The following is a 19,628-nucleotide window of genomic DNA, read 5'->3' on the forward strand; positions in this document are numbered from 1 at the left end:
ACATTTCCAATTTCGGCGCTAGCGTTATTTATATTTTACAGTCCCTTGACGATTAAAACGTGAACTTCACAGGAAACTGACTTACCTTTCAGAAAGCCACCAAATTAAGCATTTATATAAATGGAGTAGATGCAACGAAAAAATCTTATGATATTTCAGTTTCCTTTATTTCTTAAATATTACAGAATAACATTTGATAAAAAAAGTTGTAAAACTATGATAACTAAGTGTAACATTTTCTTTTGGCTAATTAATATTGTGGCACATTCACACAATTAATTGCTTTTACTCAATAATTTCAAAACATAAGTAAGTCAGCCCAAACACTTATATAGACTCAAATAATGCCTTCGCCTCCTTCCTTAGTAACTTGCCATTAGTATTGTGTGGCAGTTCGTCCACAAAAATTACACCCGCATGCAGGTGCTTGTAGGGCACCGGTATTTGCTTAACCACATGATCCTTGACTTGCTGCTCCGTGAGTACGGCATCCTTACGTTTCACTACAACGGCGCCGGCAGCATCGCCATTGCGCTCATCGTTTACGCCCACCACACAAACGTTTGCCACTTCAGGCAGCTGACTGATTACTTGCTCGATCTCACCAGGCCAGTATTGCATGCTCTGATATTTCATTATATCCTTCTTACGATCGACGATGTAAAGCATGTTTTTATCATCGAAGTAGCCAAGATCACCGGTATGAAACCAACCAAGCGAGTCTTGGAAGCGTTGCGTTTCAATGGGTTTACTATAATAACCATTCCATTTACGACCAGTTTTTACATAAATCTCACCCACTTCGTTGGATGGCAAATTCTTGCCTTGCGCATCGACAATGCGCGCGTGCAGACCAGGCAACAACTTACCCACTGACGTGTGAAACTGAGCGCCCATGTTAATTGAAATACCGCCAACTTCGGTTAGTCCATAGCCAAAGGTTATCAAACTGTTCTTGAGTAAACTTTGTAGACGTTGAATTACAGGCAGAGTGACACTGCCTCCACCTATGGAAAATGAACGAATTGTGCTCAAATTCTCGGCGTTAGCTGTGGGGCAAGCCACCAGCGCGGCGACGTGAAATGGCGCAGCTCCAACGATACTAATTTGGTATTTCTGCACTAACTCAACCAGATATTCCGGGGTGAAGGGACGGTTCGTGATAACACGCTTGCAGCTGGAAGTGCATGTGATAATGGTGTATAACAAACCGGTAAACCAGTCTATGTTGCTATTGGTGAATACCACATCCTCACTGGTAACAAATCTACAAACAAGAATTATGAAGTGATAATCAAAATCCGAAAATTCAATAAGTTCTCTTCCACTTACAAATTTTCTAATTGTAGCGCATAATTCGATATGCACACGCATTTGGGTAGACCTGTGGTTCCGGATGAGCAGAGTATCGCTACAGTCTGTTCACCGCCCAACGTCAGTTGTTCAGGCCTTTGAAAGGGATGCAAAGAATTAGATGTGTATTATACTATATAATCTCGTATTTACTCACAGGTAAAAGAATTCCGTTTTTGTGGGTAGCAATAGATCTTCAATTTTTGCTACACCCTCAATATGATTGGTTAATGTGTAGTATAATGGCTTGAAAGCACGGGTAGCTTCCCAGACTTTCTCATAATACTCGCCATCTAAAAATATTATTTTGGGTGCTGTGATAGTGAAGACATTTTCGATGCTCTCTGAAATAGTAAAAAAAATATATATTAGGAATATAGAGAAACCACAATATTTTAATAAAAAAAGTTCTATAAAATGAAAAGGTCTATTCAAAATTTAGCTAGATGTGGATTCGCACTTTCACTTGGAGCAGTCAATGAAGATCTTCTTAGCTCCACAGTTATGGCCTTCAGCACTTGTCTGAAGTTAGTCGCTTGTAACGTTTGGTCCGTATAGTGCTGAATAACGTCGGCCTATTGTAGGATTGTTATTTTGATGTTCCTAAGGAGCACTCTATTTAGCATGTGACTACAGTGAAGATTTCTGCGAAAAAATTCCATAAAAAACAGTTTGAATTACGTTGAGGTCCTTAATTGGAAGCATACATGTGTCATGGCTTTAGGAGGGAATCATGTGTAGAAGTTCACGCAAGTGAGGAAAGTTCTCTCAGTGCTATGCGCTTGGGAAGCGATTCTTTTCATATCTTAAGCAGCCCCGACTTCCGGTCTTAGATCAAGTACCCTCTGGGTAGTCAAAGAACATTCGCTTGAAGGCGAGCTAAAGTGAGAAAGCGAACCATCCCTAACCTGGGTTGTGCGCTGGGTTTGGAATCCGCCACGCAAAAAACACGAGTTGGCGCGTTGCTGTAAACTCGGCTATAACCGCGTAAGCGGTGTCTACGCCAATAAAGACGAAGATACATGCCTCACTGTGTAAATGTTCGATAGGTGACATTAAGAGACAGCCAGTAATTGTCCTGAGTTCGGTATTCCGGAATTTCTTTTTGTTTTATCCAAACGGCAACGGCGTAGTTTGTAACCGACATATTGCTTTGTAAGTTGCCAACAATGTCTCTTGGGTCTTTCCTGCTGCCGAATAGCGACTTGAGAATGTCATTGCGAAGTGAAGGAATACGTACTATCGACTGCAACAGCCAATATTCGTTAACAAAAATGTACCGACTGTACAGTTTGTAAATATGGTAGCTGTGGATTTGGTAGGTATTTGGTAGGAGTATGTGGTCTCTACCAGTGGATTGAAGATGAAAGGCAAACTACTACTATGACTTAAAAATATATAAATTTATAAGTACGTACTCGTATCGAATATTGGATTGACAGCATGGAAGGGCGTACAATTCATAAAACAGCCGACAGCCACCGAAGTCAAATAAGTGCTGTTTTTAGCTACAATACCGATTACGTCATCATGCCTTAGGTGCATTTTTTTAAAATGCTGTGCCAAGCGTACGGACCAAGTAAGCGTCTCACCATTGGTAACCTCACGTCCATTGTTATCGGAAACCTATTGAAAATAGTATTTATAAATCAGAATATTAATAATAAATAAATAATGGGTTCTCGACTAGCAGCATACTAGTATATTTTTTAAGGGGTTATATGGGTTTACGAGTTTCAAAAAATCGTTTTTTTATTATTAATTTATTTTATTATTTTATTTTTATATTAAATTTTACAACACCTTTGGAATATTGTCTTAAATTTGATCCGAGTAATAGTTTCGGAAATACAGCTTTGAGAACTTGTGCGCTCGAGGCTAGGTAAGCTAAGTGCGCCGCGGCGCGCCGTTTTTAAACGTGTTTTTCTCGAAAATGTGTTTTTGAAGTCGGTTAGTAAGATTTCTCGAGAACTACTCAACCGATCTTCATGAAATTTTACGCAGGTATTTGAGATGCAATTTTCGATTATAATTATTTGAAAACAAAAAAAATGTTGCGAAATTTTTACTGAAATTTTATTTTTTTTATGTCTGCCTAAACCCCATTTTTCAGTTCCTTCCTTCGTCCAAGTTCTAAGTTAAAGTTTTAACTAAAACACGTATTTTTTCACTCCCATAAGGCGTTATCCTGCATATTTTTTTCGAGGGGTTAAAGGAAATGGAGTCGCAATAGCCGAGTTTAAAAAATTTCAGAATTTATTTGTTAATAGTGTATGTTTGTAACAATAAAGAAATCGAATAAAATATTCTATTTTTATATGAGAAAAAAATGTTGATAAAGAGTCTGTTTTCGAACCGAGAAAACCCATGTAAACCCTTAATAGTGAATACAAAGGTGGGTGTTTTTTTTTCATTAGAAAATGGAATTATGCCCGTAAAAATTGTCAAATAGAACGATTTAAATAATATATAATCTTCGAATAAGATTTTCTTCAATTTAGTAAACACCAGCCTTTTCAACTGAACTGAAAATACTGTTTTATGAAACGTTATTTATGGATGAAACCTGGTTGAAACGCTTTAAAGTTTGCAATGTTTATTTATTTTAGAACAGTTACTGCTACCCTATAAAGTTGACAATTGGTTACCTAAAATTCTGTTCATGATTATTTTCTGTTTATATTCCGTCACACCCTGTTTTGAGAAATGTAGTTTCGGTACAAGCCTAAAAGTATGCAACAAATTTAGAGAATATTCAAATTTCATTCTGCTCTGTCATCATCAGGTAAATTAATTTACGGCTAAAGATGTGAAAAACATACTTTGAACGTAAAAACTTGATTACATCTCTTTTCTCATGTTAGGTACATCGTCTGAAATAAACAACAAAAAAATTGTAATTAACACACAAACTCTGATACTCTTGCACTGATATACCTATTAACATGTTTTTGGTTCGTGAAGTTGTTTAAAATATCTAAAGATAATAAACTCTTTAGATTTCTCAAAATCAGAAGCATTAGTATGCATATGTATTAGGTCTTGCTTACTTTTTTAATGCCTATACATAAGGGGTGAACAATTGGCGGAAATCGTCCCAGTAGATCGTAATATATGAAATTTCCACTAAAAGTGATTGGCGATTAATCGGTTGAAGGGCGAATATATCCGAATACCTATTTCTACCCTGAACAGGGCATATTAAGGGGTTATATGTATAATAGTTAGAATTTAAAATCGATTTTCTCATTTTATTTCCTTAATGTAAATATATTTAAGAATACACACAGAATTTCATATTGTTCTGGTGAATATTTTCGAAGTTGCACGCAAAATTGGAAGTGCATTCCAAACTTTAAACTCGTTTTTCTCAAAATGGTGTTTTCAAAGTCGGTGACCAACATTACTCGAAAACGTCTAAGCCGATTAGTATGTAATTTTGGAACGAGCTTCTTAAATATATATTTTTTTGTAATTAAATTAAGTTTTTTTTCGCCATTAAATATATTTTTTTTAACAATTTAAGGTGGAACTTTTTATCAAAAATCTGTTTTTATTTTGGAAAGCGCCATTTTGTCAAAAAACTTTATTTTGCTTATTCCTTTGATTCAGTTTACTAGATTTAACTGTACTTTAAGGAAATCTGTTTGGTTTTTATAATTTCAGAGGATCCACCTCAGAAATATAGTGGTCACCTTAAAACGTCTTTTTTGAGAGAAGCTCTCGGAGATCTTTTCTCTCTTTTCCAATTAAATATTTTTAATATTACTAGTCTTAAAATATAGCTAAAAGATACCATGATATGTGTACAAAGTTTTGGATCAATAAATTTAAAATTTTTCTCAGAAAAAATTATGGAAAAATCGATTTTTTTTTTGGCCTTCTAACTGTTCCCTTTAAGTTTGCCATGAGGTTTGTAATACGTAGAAGGAAACTTTGAAGAGCTGTTAAAATATATACATACATACATATATGAATGATAAGCGTGTCAAGCTGAGTCGATTTAGCCATGCCCGTTTTCCTATGTAAACGAACTAGCTTTTGAAATATCTATCTGAAATTTTGCACACGTCCTTTGCTCTAAAGAAGCTGCTCTGTTTTGCTGGCAGCGCCGATATCGGATTCCTACATTATATAGCTGCCATACAAACTGAACGATCAAAATAATGTTCTTGAATCTTGAAAAACAAAATTTGCCATACATGAAAACTTTTTTATTTGTGGAGTAAGCGGTTTAAACGGTTTTCTTGTTATATTTTATGTTTCCGTCATCATTGTTCAAATACTTATTTCAACTTTTATTGTTGTAAGTGGTACCGATGGCCATTTATTCATACACACAACCAATTCACCAATTTCACTTTTATTCGAATCAAATAAATATTCACTTATTATACACCGAATTACAGTCGATTGACACGAATTTGCGATTTAGAAAATTATTGCAATTTTTTGCCGCTCCCACCTGACAAACTTTTTTCGGATAGTTCCTCAGTGTGTTGTATATAACTTTGCCCAACGAACAATCGAAATCGTAAATCAATGGACGCTTGTCGCCACTCCACACACGCTCCTGTTTATCGTAGGAACATTTTAGAAAATCCATTGTGTAACTTCTTAATAGTTTGCTACTAATTAACCGTTGCGTTAGCGCGCTGTGGAAACAATTAGAGGTTTAAGGGCTGCCAAAACTGCGCCAACCCTTAAATATCACACATTTGGCAGCTTACGCTTGACAATTTCTCTTGATAACGGCAAACACTTGAAAATGTCATAACGCATACATACAAAGCAATAAAATTTAAAATTTCCAGTCATAACATGAGTTGTCAAATTCAAATGCAGCATAAGTGTTCCAACTTAAGGGATTTCGTACAGACATACATGTTATGTTATGTACATATGTATAATTACCCAAATTATTGATCAATTCGCATTTTGATAAACTTATTTGCTGTCAATAATTCCCTTTTTAAAAGGTAAATTATTTCAAATGAAAGCAATTGAAATTGTAAAAACCATAAAGTACTTTGAGACGAAGTAATTAAGCGCTGTTTAAGATTAGACACATTTGCCAATGATGTTTCTAAGAGCGGGTTAACGATACACATTTCTTTGAACTAATTGCCAAATTAGACCAAACTTACAGAATTTAGCAATGTATTATGGTTTCTAGGACCCAATTTTTGGCCAAAAGTTACTACAAAAACTTTTTAACTATGGCTTATGGACAATTGTTTTCTTTTAAGTACATATATTAAGATTATAGATTAATACAACCTAGAGTAATTTAAAATGATATTTGAAATAAGTAACGCGTTTTATTAAAAAACATATATTTATTATTAAAAACAATTATGTGTCTATATCTATTTCAATCGTGTCGAAATGTTCAGCCACCATTTCTTCTAAAACAGTCGCTTCGTCGTAATTGTCATGTGTATTTTCTTTATGTTCCAAAGTATTTGGTCCCCGTTCTAAGAGCATTTTTGTTACTTCAGGTGAAAGATGTTACCTATAAGGCCGGTTGGCTCTTATTTTAAATTTATATTGGAAATTACGGAATTTGAGGTGTCCACAGCTCTAAAAAAAGTCTTTCAGCTTATTTTTTCTGCTGCTTTTCCCAGCGTGAGATTGTCGGTCATATTTATATAGTTTGTTTCTTGCTTCAGATCCTTCTTCCTTGAAAAATCCTACGGCCAAAAGGTATTTTCTTTTATTTGACTGTCATGTACCAGAACTTTGTGAACAGTTGCAGGCATTGGATACCAGAAATATTTTGACATATGTACATAAAGCCCAGCAGAAGTATGGCAAGACAGGCAAATTAGAATGATTTTAAATTTTTGAACTAGATCTTCATCTACAATAGTTATTTTGGAGAAGAGTTGGGTATTGTTAAAACCTCTACGTGCAGTGTTGTCATCGTTGGTGCTTCCAAATCCGCTGGATTTTGGTTTGCCTACGTCTACTGTGAAAAATCGTTCGTGAATTAATTTTTTCCGATACTATAGGAAAAAAAGAATCCATGCATGTAGTGGACTTATTCCATATTGAAGAGTACTTGGGTTTGGGGTAAATATATTTGTAGTTTTGAAGTCTTGAAGTTTTAAGAAACTTCGAGGAGTAGAAATTGGACAAGCTTAACTCGACTTTGTACCAGTTAATGTATTAAGTACTTTTCCATCAATAAGGGTCATAAAAATATTGTATTTAATATTTATTAACTTGTTTCCCGGCAACAATATTTTAAGTTCTTCTAGATTTTCAATCCGCTAGTCAATTGGTTGTTTTTCTTTCAATATATATTATGTTCCGCTGATTCTTTAGTAAACTCCAGCTTAATCGGTCAACAAAATCAGGCACATTGGGGGTTCTATTATTCCACAAAATGGCATTATTTATGGTATGTATACGAAGAGGAATACAGGTCGTTGCAAATAGGAACGCATAGGAGTGAGTACCCAGCGTGCTGCATGATGATGCCCACTACTTCCGTCAAAAGCATAGCTAAATATTATAGTAGCACAAATTTCATCCAACTTCATTAGTTCCATATGGGATAAATTTAGATTTACTTGTACATTTCCACTCTTCGTTATAGCTTGGATCCATATCAGAATTTTTTAAAAGAGCCCCATGTCGTATATTTAAATACTGCTGTTTATTAAAATTATAATCTAAAATCAACTCCAAGGCTTCATTAGGCGTATACTTTAAAATGGCTTCCTTTGGATCCAACAGCAACTTTTCTACTTTAGCTGGTTGAGTCGGACTTTTGCCTATTCCTTTCAGCACGACTGCCAAATCATACTTTTCTTGTTGCCGTGCAGCCATGCTGGCAGCTTGAACCATTAACGACGATTCATGCCGTTTTCGTGGGATAATTGCGAAGCTTCTCTGCTTTTTGACCGGGTTGATTTTTCATTAAAGGGAAGGGTTGGTCGTCCGAAAGATGGAGATGGCAAAGGTATAGTATAAACCTCGATAACAAGAAATTTGTTCAATTAATCGGAATTTTTCTTTTTAAAATACTCCTTGTTTCTTCTTGCTTCAGCGCTTCTTTCTTCAAAACTGCGACATAAACGATGATTTTTTATTATTTTTATCTTATTTGTTGTTCGTTTCATGAATTTATTTGGTCTTTAAAATGCTGATCAATTACTAAAACTTTCTCATCCCTGTCTCGGGTTTTTAGCCACAGTTCTAAAAGGTCTTCGTTCTTAAAACGATGCAAATCAAGCAAGTAGTTGCAGGCGAATGAGATTAAATACTAAATACAGATATTGGACGAACATTATGATATAAAAATTATCTCCGACAAAGTCAGCCAAATTTTTAAAAGTCTACTCAAATATGAGAGTTCGAATTTTACAAAATAATGGTAAATAATTTTAATATTTAAATTAATTTGAAATCACTCAGATTGAAATAACGACGTTATATATATTATCAGTTAAAAGTACATACCTTCGCATACGTAACATACTATACTGGAACACCGATTCGAAATATATACTATATACAATAATAGCACTTCTGAAATGCGAAGTGAAAAAAAGACTTAGTCTATATATTTTTATACCCTGAACAGGGTATATTAAGTTTGTCACGAAGTTTGTAACACCCAGAAGGAAGCGTCGGTGACCCTATAAAGTATATATACGAGTACTATATGTATAAATGATCAGTATGTTGAGCTGAGTCAATATACGAACTAGTCCCTCTGCTTTTAAGATATCGTTTTGAAATTTTGTAAGCGTCATTTTCTCTTCAAGACATTGCTCATTTGTCGTAACTGCCGATATCGGAGCACTATAACATATAGCTGCCATACAAACTGAACAATCGGAATCAAATGCTTGCGTGGGAAACTTCCTCATTTGACAACATATCTTCACGAAATTTGTTAGTTATTGTTCATAGAAATAATGTAATATTGGAAGAAATTGTTCAGATCGGTTAACTATAGCATATAGTTGCCATACAAACCGAACGATCGGAATCAAGGTATGGAAAATTTTCGCATTTGACGTGGTATCTTCACAAAAGTTGGCACGGGTTATTTTTTAGGGCAACAATGTAATCTCCAAAAAATTGTTCAGATCGGATTACTATAGCATATAGCTTCCATACAAACTGGATATATAGTTACTAAAAGAAATGCATCTGTGAAGGTTAAGGAGTAACTTATAGAGATTGGTTTTTGTTCGTCGAGAGTGGAATTAACTTCTCAATTGCTTGCTCAGTCCGAAGTAGCACCTGTTGGCAAGAGTTATTCTGCGTTGGATTTCGAAACTGACATTGTAGGTCGTGTTAATACTGGTTCCAAGAAAGACGAAAGTATCTAAGACTTTGAAGTTATGACTGTCAACAGTAACGTGGGAGCCTAGTCGCGAGTGCGAAGTCTTTTTGTTTGATGAGAGGAGATATTTCGTCTTGCCATCGTTCATTACCAGACCCATTTGCTTCGCTTCCTTGTCCATTCTGGAGAAAGCGAACTTACGACGCGATTGTTGAGGCTAATGATATCAATATCATCGGCGTATGGCAGCAGCTGTACGCTCTTATAGAAGATGGTACCTTCTCTATTTAGTTCTGTAGCTCGAATTATTTTCTCCAAGAGTAGATTGAAGAAGTTGCACGAAAGGGAGTCGCCAGCATCGGGGTGAATGACAGTACTCGGCGGAGGAGTCTCTCTACCACCACGAATTCCATACCGAATTTGCGCTCCTTTATATGGCCACTGTAGTAGATGCCACAAGGACTTACTTGCCTCAGAGCTTGTTCCGTCCAGCGCTTGCCATGGAGGGATGGTTAGCGTTCTCACTTTAGCTCGCCTTCAAACGGATGTTCTGAGGCTACCCAGAGGATACTTGGTCAAAGATCGGAAATCGTGAGCTGCTTGAGCCATATGTAAAAGGATCGTTTCTGGCCACAAGCAATTGGCAATCAGATAACTTTCCTCACTTGCATGAACTTCTACACATGACTCAATCCTCCAATCAGTTTATGAAGTTATGAAACCCAATTTTTCATAATTTCATTTCATTTCCGCTATTTATTTGAAATAACTCCAAAATCATTTATTTATTAGGAACAATTCATAATATTAAGGTCTTCATATCTTTTACAAGATTCTAATTGTGATAAACTTTAACTTTTTGTAGGCTTATGAATATGGATCAGTTGCTTGAAGCACTGTATTTATGAGAATACATACTCGAAAGATATTTGATGTGGTTGGCACTTGCTGTTTCATTACATAGGGAAAGCATCACAGTTACCTATGTACATACTTTTGGCTCAAATGTGAGAACTATTGAGCTCAGAGACTTCCATTTAATACACTAAGATAAGGCTCTGTAGATTCTACAAAGGTAGAATAGTAATTTACAAATCATTGTTGAGAAGTCATTGTTGAGACGCCGTTGTATCCTCAAAAATACACGGTTTGGTGTGCTCTATGGGTAGAGCTAATCACTGGTCCATATTCCTTCATACTGTCAATGGGGAATGCTAAAGAACCGTGATTACAAACATTTTAGTAACTGATGGATGTTATTGGAAGTTGATGTGAACAATAAGGCCCCAATTGCTACAAAAAATTGTCAAAAAATGGGTCCCTCGGCTAGGATTTATTCGAGCCAGTCGTGCTAGTCACTTGCCTGAAATCATTTTTGAACAAGTAAGGAAAAGGTAAGTTCGGGTGCAACCGAATATTTTATACTCTTGCAACTTGCAAGAATTAAAGCCAAACCGTCAACCAAAGGAAAGGAATCCAAGCAATTACATATGTATGTATACAGTAGAACTTCCCTAATCCGATCCACCCGATTTTATCCATTTTTGCCAATACCACATACCATGAATATGGCACATGCTAATAAAATGACCTACCATTGTCAGGAAACGATTATCCCTGATTTTAAATAATATATCTCACACATTGACCGATATTTGTCGTAAAAAGTCAATTTCAGGTGTTGGGGTCCAAATATTCTGTACCTAGGGGCGTGAACAGTTTTTGTTGGATTTGAACAATTTTTGATCATAAGGTGGCATAATCATAAGTTGTATAGGCGGTGCCACGCCATCGTTCGACTTTGATACCGGCTCGGATAAAATCCTCTCATACCACCTCAGGGGTAAAATTTTACGTCACTGGCATAGTTAGTTATTGATTTATCGCATCTTAAGTAGTTTTTAGTTTAATTTTGTGGCTTTAGTTTTGTGGGCATGGCAGTGGCCCCATCATGTCCATCTACGAACTCCACCTTACTTCTTTGTCAAGGAACAAGTGTACTAAGTTTCATCAAGATATCTTAATTTTTACTCGAGTTACATCTTGCAGCCACAGACGGACGGACAGACAGACAGTCAATCGGATTTCAACTTTTACCGCCATCCTCATAAGATATATATACATAACCCTATATTTATCTCGATTAGTACAACCTTTAGGTGAACAAAACTTTTATACTCTGTAGCAACATGTTGCAAGAGCATAAAAATTATGTCGAACCCTTATCTTTATAACAAGGCAAATTTTTTTGCCATGATATTGAATTATTCGTTTTATTTTATCTGATATGCTTGATAGCATATCTCTTGCTGTAGCTAGGAGAATGGGTGCTCCCGTAACCGAGATATGGTTACAATTACGTGACGATATGATTTCGCTATATATGTATGTCCGTGCAGCGGATAACACCTTAGATATTTGGACTTGTATATTATTTATATGCTCACAAAGCGTTGATAAGCGCTATAACTCTATAACCAATTACTAAAGCAGCTCAAATTTGGAAAAAGGGTTAAACAGAGGTATATTTACAGCATAATATGTAGAAATCTGAACTAGACCTGGTGGCAAAATGCGATTACATACATATAACCATGTATACTACGACATATTTATTTTATCTAGATCATTGTACCGTTGTTCAACCTGAACATACTTTATTACATCACACAATGAAAAACAAACAAAATGTACTCAATCAGCAAAGCATAAAAAAAGTTGTCAAACAATTTTTATGATTGCCATTGATACATGAATAATTTAACATGTGTAGCTAGTACAAAATATATTATTTTAGTACCGGAAACCTTATATAAATGCCTTATATTTATCTCTATGCTGTTGTCAAAGTGTTCGTAGCAGTTACCTTTAGCATGTAAAACCGAAGGCGGTTTCCTCAAAAGAGAGTTTCTCGCGCATGCATTAAATTTTTTTACAAGTTCGCCATTTTGCGGAAATACTATATATATGTACATATATAGATTATATATAGTATATACATATATTCATTAAGTTGCCTTATTTATTTCGTTTCAAATGGTTCGAGTTTCCAGAATAACAGTAGCCCGATAAATATTTTTGTACACTCAACTAACTCGAATGTGAATGCTATGATATTTGCTACATTTTCATTCTCGGCGCCAACGTTATTTATATTTTGACAGTTCTTTGACGCTTGATGCGCTAATTTATTTAGATTTTTTTTCTGGTGGATAGGCATACGGAAATATGTCTGCCGGAAGCTAATGAAAAAGGTTCAGCTGCGCTGTGTATAGCTAGAGCTTAAGGAACCATCCCAACGGCGGCTCTTCAAATAATACTAAACCTCCCACCTATAGACCTCTCTGAAGACTGCGTGGCAAAATCGGCGGGACGACGACTGGCGGTAGGACAATTTACATACATATAGAAACTTTGGGCATAGTTCAGTGGGTAATGACAGGCAAAGACTACATATGTAGTTCCACTATTCAAAGAAGGAAGAAGATCCAAAGTAAACTTAAAAAGAGGTGGTTAGTGTAGAGGCATGCCACCTGTGCGCAACATCTTAAACATTTATACAGATGGTTCGAAAATGTAGGACAGAGTTGGGGTGGGAATATACTGTCCGGAAATAGACAAAAGCTAGCCTTTTATACTGTCGGATTACAACAGTGTACTTCAAAGAGAGGTTTTTTGTTATTGGGTTGGCTGCGGAATAAGTCTCTAATTTCTCAGCAGACAACTCCAAAGTTTGGAAAACAAGATAGCAGTAGAGAGTGAACAAGCAACTTCACTTTTATAAGATAGTGGAAGAGATTGGCAAGAGTGATGTACGGCTGTCATCCGAAAGCGTGACCGACATTGGTAGCATTGTCGGGACTCAACGGTATGATACACTGGAGGAGGTAGGGTTAGTAAAGCCGTAGAACCCTAAAGGATGATCTCATGAGCTTCCCCTACCTTTCAATAAGAAATAAAAAATCAAACGGTTGTAAAACTACGATAACTAAGTGTAACATTTTCTTTTGGCTAATTAATATTGTGGCACATTCACACAATTAATTGCTTTTACTCAATAATTTCAAAACATAAGTCAGCCCAAACACTTATATAGACTCAAATAATGCCTTCGTCTCCTTCCTTAGTAACTTGCCATTAGTATTGTGTGGCAGTTCGTCCACAAAAATTACACCCGCATGCAGGTGCTTGTAGGGCACCGGTATTTGCTTAACCACATGATCCTTGACTTGCTGCTCCGTGAGTACGGCATCCTTACGTTTCACTACAACGGCGCCGGCAGCATCGCCATTGCGCTCATCGTTTACGCCCACCACACAAACGTCCGCCACTTCAGGCAGCTGACTGATTACTTGCTCGATCTCACCAGGCCAGTATTGCATGCCCTGATATTTCATTATATCCTTCTTACGATCGACGATGTAAAGCATGTTTTTATCATCGAAGTAGCCAAGATCACCGGTATGAAACCAACCAAGCGAGTCTTGGAAGCGTTGCGTTTCAATGGGTTTACTATAATAACCATTCCATCTACGACCAGTTTTTACATAAATCTCACCCACTTCGTTGGATGGCAAATTCTTGCCTTGCTCATCGACAATGCGCGCGTGCAGACCAGGCAACAACTTACCCACTGACGTGTGAAACTGAGTGCCCATGTTAATTGAAATACCGCCAACTTCGGTTAGTCCATAGCCAAAGGTTATCAAACCGTTCTTGAGTAAACTTTGTAGACGTTGAATTACAGGCAGAGTAACGCTGCCTCCACCAACGGAAAATGTACGAATTGTGCTCAAATTCTCGGCGTTAGCTGTGGGGCAAGCCACCAGCGCGGCGACATGACGTGGTGCAGCTCCAACGCTAGTAATTTTGTATTTCTGCACTAACTCAACCAGATATTCCGGGGTGTAGGGACGGTTCGTGATAACACGCTTGCAGCTGGAAGTGCATGTGAAAATGGTGTATAACAAACCGGTAAACCAGTCTAAGCTGCTATTGGTGAATACCACATCCTCACTGGTAACAAATCTACAAACAAGAATTTTGAAGTGATAATCAAAATCAGAAAATTCAATAAGTTCTCTTCCACTTACAAATTTTCTAATTGTAGCGCATAATTCGATATGCACACGCATTTGGGTAGACCTGTGGTTCCGGATGAGCAGAGTATCGCTACAGTCTGTTCACCGCCCAACGTCAGTTGTTCAGGCCTTTGAAAGGGATGCAAAGTATTAGATATGAGTTATACTCTATAGTTCCGTATATACTCACAGGTAAAAGAATTCCGTTTTTGTGGGTAGCAATAGATCTTCAATTTTTGCTACACCCTCAATATGATTGGTTAATGTGTAGTATAATGGCTTCAAATCACGGGTAGCTTCCAGGACTTTCTCATAATACTCGCCATCCAAAAATATTACTTTGGGTGCTGTTATAGCGAAGACATTTTCGATGGTCTCTGAAATAGTAAAAAAATATATATCAGGAATATAGACACACCACAATATTATAAAAAAAAAAAGTTCTATAAAATGAAAAGGGCTATTCAAAATTTAGCTAGATGTGGATTCGCACTTTCACTTGGAGCAGTCAATGAAGATCTTCTTAGCTCCGCAGTTATGGCCTTCAGCACTTGTCTGAAGTTAGTGGCGTCTGAAGTATGGTTCATATAGTGCTGTGACTCACTCTAAGTAGCAGGTAACTATAGATATGATTTCAGCGAGGGCATTCCATTAAAATCTGCTTTTAGTTTTTCGTTCTCTTCGCCGCTCTTCGCGTGTTGAAGATGAAAGCAAAACTAATATATAAATTTACTTAAATATATGGAGGTAAGTACATACTCGTATCGAATATTGGATTGACAGCATGGAAGGGCGTACAATTCATAAAACAGCCGACAGCCACCGAAGTCAAATAAGTGGTGTTTTTAGCTACAATACCGATTACGTCATCATGCCTTAGGTGCATTTTTTTAAAATGCTGTGCCAAGCGTACGGACCAAGTAAACGTCTCACCATTGGTAACCTCACGTCCATTGTTATCGGAAACCTATTGAAAATGGTATGTATAAATCAGAATGTTAATAATAAATAAATAATGGGTTCTCGACTAGCAGCATACTAAGTATATTTTTTAAGGGGTTATATGGGTTTACGAGTTTCAAAAAAATCGTGTTTTTATTATTAATTTACTTTCTTATTTTATTTTTATATTAAATTTTACAACACCGTTTTTTGGAATATTGTCTTAAATTTGATTTCTCGAGAACTACTCAACCGATCTTCATAAATCTTTACACAGGTCTTTGAGATATCATTTTTAAAGACTTGGAAAAAGGATATTTTTTTCGATTATAATTATTTGAAAACAAAAAAAAATGTTGCGAAATTTTTACTGAAATTTTATTTTTTTTATGTCTGCCTAAACCCCATTTTTCAGTTCCTTCCTTCGTCCAAGTTCTAAGTTAAAGTTTTAACTAAAACACATATTTTTTCACTCCCACTAACGCCTGTGTGCCTCCTGCATCTTTTTTCGAGGGGTTAAAGGAAATGGAGTCGCAATGGCCGAGTTTAAAAAATTTCAGAATTTCTTTGTTAATATTAATAATGTTTGTTACAATAAAGAAATCGAATAAAATATTCTATTTTTATATGAGAAAAAATGTTGATGAAGAGGCTGTTTTCTAACCGAGAAAACCCATGTAAACCCTTAATAGTGAATACAAAGGTGGGTGTTTTTTTTTCATTAGAAAATGGAATTATGCCCGTAAAAATTGTCAAATAGAACGATTTAAATAATATATAATCTTCAAATAAGATTTTCTTCAATTTAGTAAATACCGGCTTTTTCAACCGAATGATGTCCTATAAAAAATACTGTTTTATGGAACTATAGCCTTATTCATTCGTTGAACCTGCTTGAATTCCTATAAAGTTTGCGATGAGAACTTCTAGTGACCTGAAATTCTGTTCATGATTATTTTCTATTAATATTCTGTCATGTTCTGTTTTGAGAAATTTAGTTTCGGTGCAAGCCTAAGAGTATGTAACAAATTTAGAGAATATTCAAATTTCATTCTGCTCTGTCATCATCGGGTAAATTAATTTAAAGCTAATGATAAAAATCTTGACTACATTTCTTTTATCATGTTATACCATGTTCAGACCGAAAATTTAAAGGGATTAGATTACATTTAATTACATTCACTAATCAGTCCGTTCTCACTGCCGTTGGAAAGATGAAAAAAATAGCTGTTTTTGCCATTCACGAATTCACATCGTTCATTATTTATCAAAAGAAAACATTGTCATATAGTATTTTGTAATAAAAACCGTATTCTTTTAAATATTTTCCATATAATGCATTTTTTCATTTTGCAAGTCGATTTTCAGGTGAAATTAGATTCATTGCTGTAAAAAAAATTTGTTTGTTTACATTTTGTTTCCCTTTGTCTAAATCAGCTGTTCCAATGCTGACAAGTAGATTGCGCAAAATCAGAGTCGCACAGAGAGATTTAGCGTGGATCAGCTTCAAATCACTCCTATGAAGTGATTTTGAATTGTCCTTTTTGTATGGCGAAATCTTGATAAATTTATAAGATTACTGGGATAAACCACTCAACAGCCGAAATCGTGTGATTAAGTGTCGGTCTGAACATGGTATTAGGTACTGATCATTGTCCGAAATAAATGTCTATAACTTAAGTTTAAATATCCTTTGGAATCCGTTAAATTACGGAGGCTTACAAAACGTTGTCGATGGGTACCTCTTATTGAAAGTTTCGAAATATTTACAAGTATTACAAAAAAATGTGAACAACTTGCGACTGATATACCTATGCATTGGCTCTAAAACTTCAAGTATATTAGGTTGTCAAAAAATTCTTGCGGTGTTTTCGCTAGTTGGCGCTGAAAGCGCGTAGTTCTAGTTTTATTCGTCGCATCGGGTCATGCTATACCTTTTTGGAAAGCTCATTTGACGCGCTAACACGTGTTTGATTGATTGTCGTTTCTTTTAAGTCGTTCGTGAGTTATAGCGTCGCAAACATGGAGCAAAATAAAGAGAAAATACGGCATATTTTACAGTACAACTACGATAAAGGCAAAAATGCATCTCAAGCCGCCAATAAAATTTGTGCAGTTTATGGACCCGATACAGTTTCCATTTCCACCGCACAACGATGGTTTCAACGTTTTCGTTCTGGTGTAGAGGTGGTCGAAGATGCGTCACGCTCCGGAAGGCCTTTCGTCGAAAATTGCGATAAAATCGCTGAATTGGTCGAAAGTGACCGGCATAGTAGCAGCCGTAGCATCGGTCAAGAGCTGGGCATAAGTCATCAAAAATTCATTTCAATTTCAATAAAAAAAATTAAAAAAAAATCAATAAAAATACCGCAAGACTTTTTTAAGGTATAAGGATAAGGTGTGAACAATTGGCGGAAATCGTCCGAGTAGATGGTAAGATATGAAATTTTTTATTTTCTTTTCTTAATGAAAATATATTTAAGAATACACAAAAATAATTTCGTATCATTCCGGTAAATATTTTCGACGTTACACGCAAATTTGAAAAGGCGTGTCAGAGTGCTTGGAAGTACAACAATACAAACTGAACGATCAAAATAATGTTCTTGAATCTTGAAACGAAATTTGCCATACATGAAAACTTTTTTATTTGTGGAGAGAGCAATCGAAGTTAACGTTTGTTTGTTATATTTTATGTTTCCGTCATCATTGTTCAAATACTTATTTCAACTTTTATTGTTGTAAGCGGTACCGATGACCATTTATTCATACACACAACCAATTCAACAATTTCACTTTTATTCGAATCAAATAAATATTCACTTATTATACACCGAATTACAGTCGATTGACACGAATTTGCGATTTAGAAAATTATTGCAATTTTTTGTTGCTCCCACCTGACAAACTTTTTTCGGATAATTCCTCAGTGTGTTGTATATAACTTTGCCCAAGGAACAATCGAAATCGTAAACCAATGGACGCTTGTCGCCACTCCACACACGCTCCTGTTTATCGTAGGAACATTTTAGAAAATCCATTTTGAAAGTTGCTAATGGTTTGCTACTAATTAAACGTTGCGTTAGCGCGCTGTGGAAACAATTAGAGGTTTAAGGGCTGCCAAAACTGCGCCAACCCTTAAATACCGCAGCTTACGCTCGACAATTTTTCTTGATAACGGCAAACACTTGAAAATGTCACAACGCATGCATACAAAGCAAAAAATTTAAAATTTCCAGTCATAACATGAGTTGTCAAATTCAAATGCAGCATAAGTGTTCCAACTTAACATATGTATATATTACCCAAAATATTGATCAATTCGAATTTTGATAAACTTATTTGCTGTCAATAATTTCCTTTTTAAAAGGTAAATTATTTCAAATGAAAGCAAATGAAATTCTAATAACCATAAAGTATTTTAAATACGAAGTAATTAAGGCAATACATAATGATTCTATGAAAAGTTAAATGTTATATTGTCCTTTAGACTATACCTCAAACCAACTGTCAAGTGAAACCAAATTCACAGAACACACAGGTCAAACCTCCTTCTTAAGTGATTAGACAATTGTCGAGAAACAATTATGTATATTGAGACAATACATGGCCCTCTTGCATTCAAAAACATGAAAATCGACGTATAACAGTTAGAGATCTCATTGGCACCGTTGGAATATCGGAAGGATCAGTGAAAACCATTTTGAAAGATCATTTTGGGCCTATGAAAAGTGATAGTACGATTGGTTCCGAAATCACTAAATTTTTTCGCGTTAACGTCTTTGAAGCAAGGTTTTTCGATTACCAAACCACGACAAAGCTGCCCAATAATCAAGGTTACGTTGGCAGTTTTCTTCTATTTTCGAGGTGTGGCGCACTTCGAATTTCGTTCGACTGGACAAACTGTCGACAAGGAATACTACAGGTATTTGATTGTTATGTGTTGT

The 19,628-nt window shown here is 35.8% G+C and overlaps 2 protein-coding genes across 2 annotated transcripts; both read right to left on the reverse strand.

Annotated features, from left to right (window-relative positions):
* Positions 1 to 326: 326 nt before the first annotated feature.
* Positions 327 to 5,959, reverse strand: LOC126755332 (uncharacterized). The gene is made up of 5 exons (XM_050467827.1): positions 5,819 to 5,959; positions 2,772 to 2,979; positions 1,511 to 1,697; positions 1,333 to 1,449; positions 327 to 1,267 (listed from the first exon to the last, which is right to left on the reverse strand). The coding sequence occupies exons 1-5, from the start codon at positions 5,957 to 5,959 to the stop codon at positions 328 to 330; spliced, it is 1,593 nt and encodes a 530-aa protein (XP_050323784.1). The 3' UTR covers position 327.
* Positions 5,960 to 13,629: 7,670 nt separating this feature from the next.
* On the reverse strand, positions 13,630 to 18,738 carry LOC126755331 (uncharacterized). Its single transcript, XM_050467825.1, has 5 exons — positions 18,582 to 18,738; positions 15,499 to 15,706; positions 14,930 to 15,116; positions 14,752 to 14,868; positions 13,630 to 14,686 (listed from the first exon to the last, which is right to left on the reverse strand). Exons 1-5 carry the CDS (start codon positions 18,720 to 18,722, stop codon positions 13,747 to 13,749), a joined length of 1,593 nt encoding a protein of 530 aa, XP_050323782.1. The 5' UTR covers positions 18,723 to 18,738; the 3' UTR covers positions 13,630 to 13,746.
* Positions 18,739 to 19,628: the final 890 nt, after the last annotated feature.

This window comes from Bactrocera neohumeralis, chromosome 4 (genome assembly GCF_024586455.1).
Source record: "Bactrocera neohumeralis isolate Rockhampton chromosome 4, APGP_CSIRO_Bneo_wtdbg2-racon-allhic-juicebox.fasta_v2, whole genome shotgun sequence".
Taxonomy (NCBI): Eukaryota; Metazoa; Arthropoda; class Insecta; order Diptera; family Tephritidae; genus Bactrocera; species Bactrocera neohumeralis.

Bases quoted from the DNA above. Each gene is read 5' to 3' on its own strand.
- LOC126755332 (XM_050467827.1), bottom strand. From the start codon at position 5,959: ATGGATTTTCTAAAATGTTCCTACGATAAACAGGAGCGTGTGTGGAGT. The intron at 1,698-2,771 runs GTACGTACTTAT...TTACTATTTCAG, and splicing joins CAATCCAATATTCGATACGA to AGAGCATCGAAAATGTCTTC. The intron at 1,450-1,510 runs GTGAGTAAATAC...TCCCTTTCAAAG, and splicing joins AAAACGGAATTCTTTTACCT to GCCTGAACAACTGACGTTGG.
- LOC126755331 (XM_050467825.1), bottom strand. From the start codon at position 18,722: ATGGATTTTCTAAAATGTTCCTACGATAAACAGGAGCGTGTGTGGAGT. The intron at 15,707-18,581 runs GTGGGAGCAACA...CATTTTCAATAG, and splicing joins ATCCGAAAAAAGTTTGTCAG to GTTTCCGATAACAATGGACG. The intron at 14,869-14,929 runs GTGAGTATATAC...TCCCTTTCAAAG, and splicing joins AAAACGGAATTCTTTTACCT to GCCTGAACAACTGACGTTGG.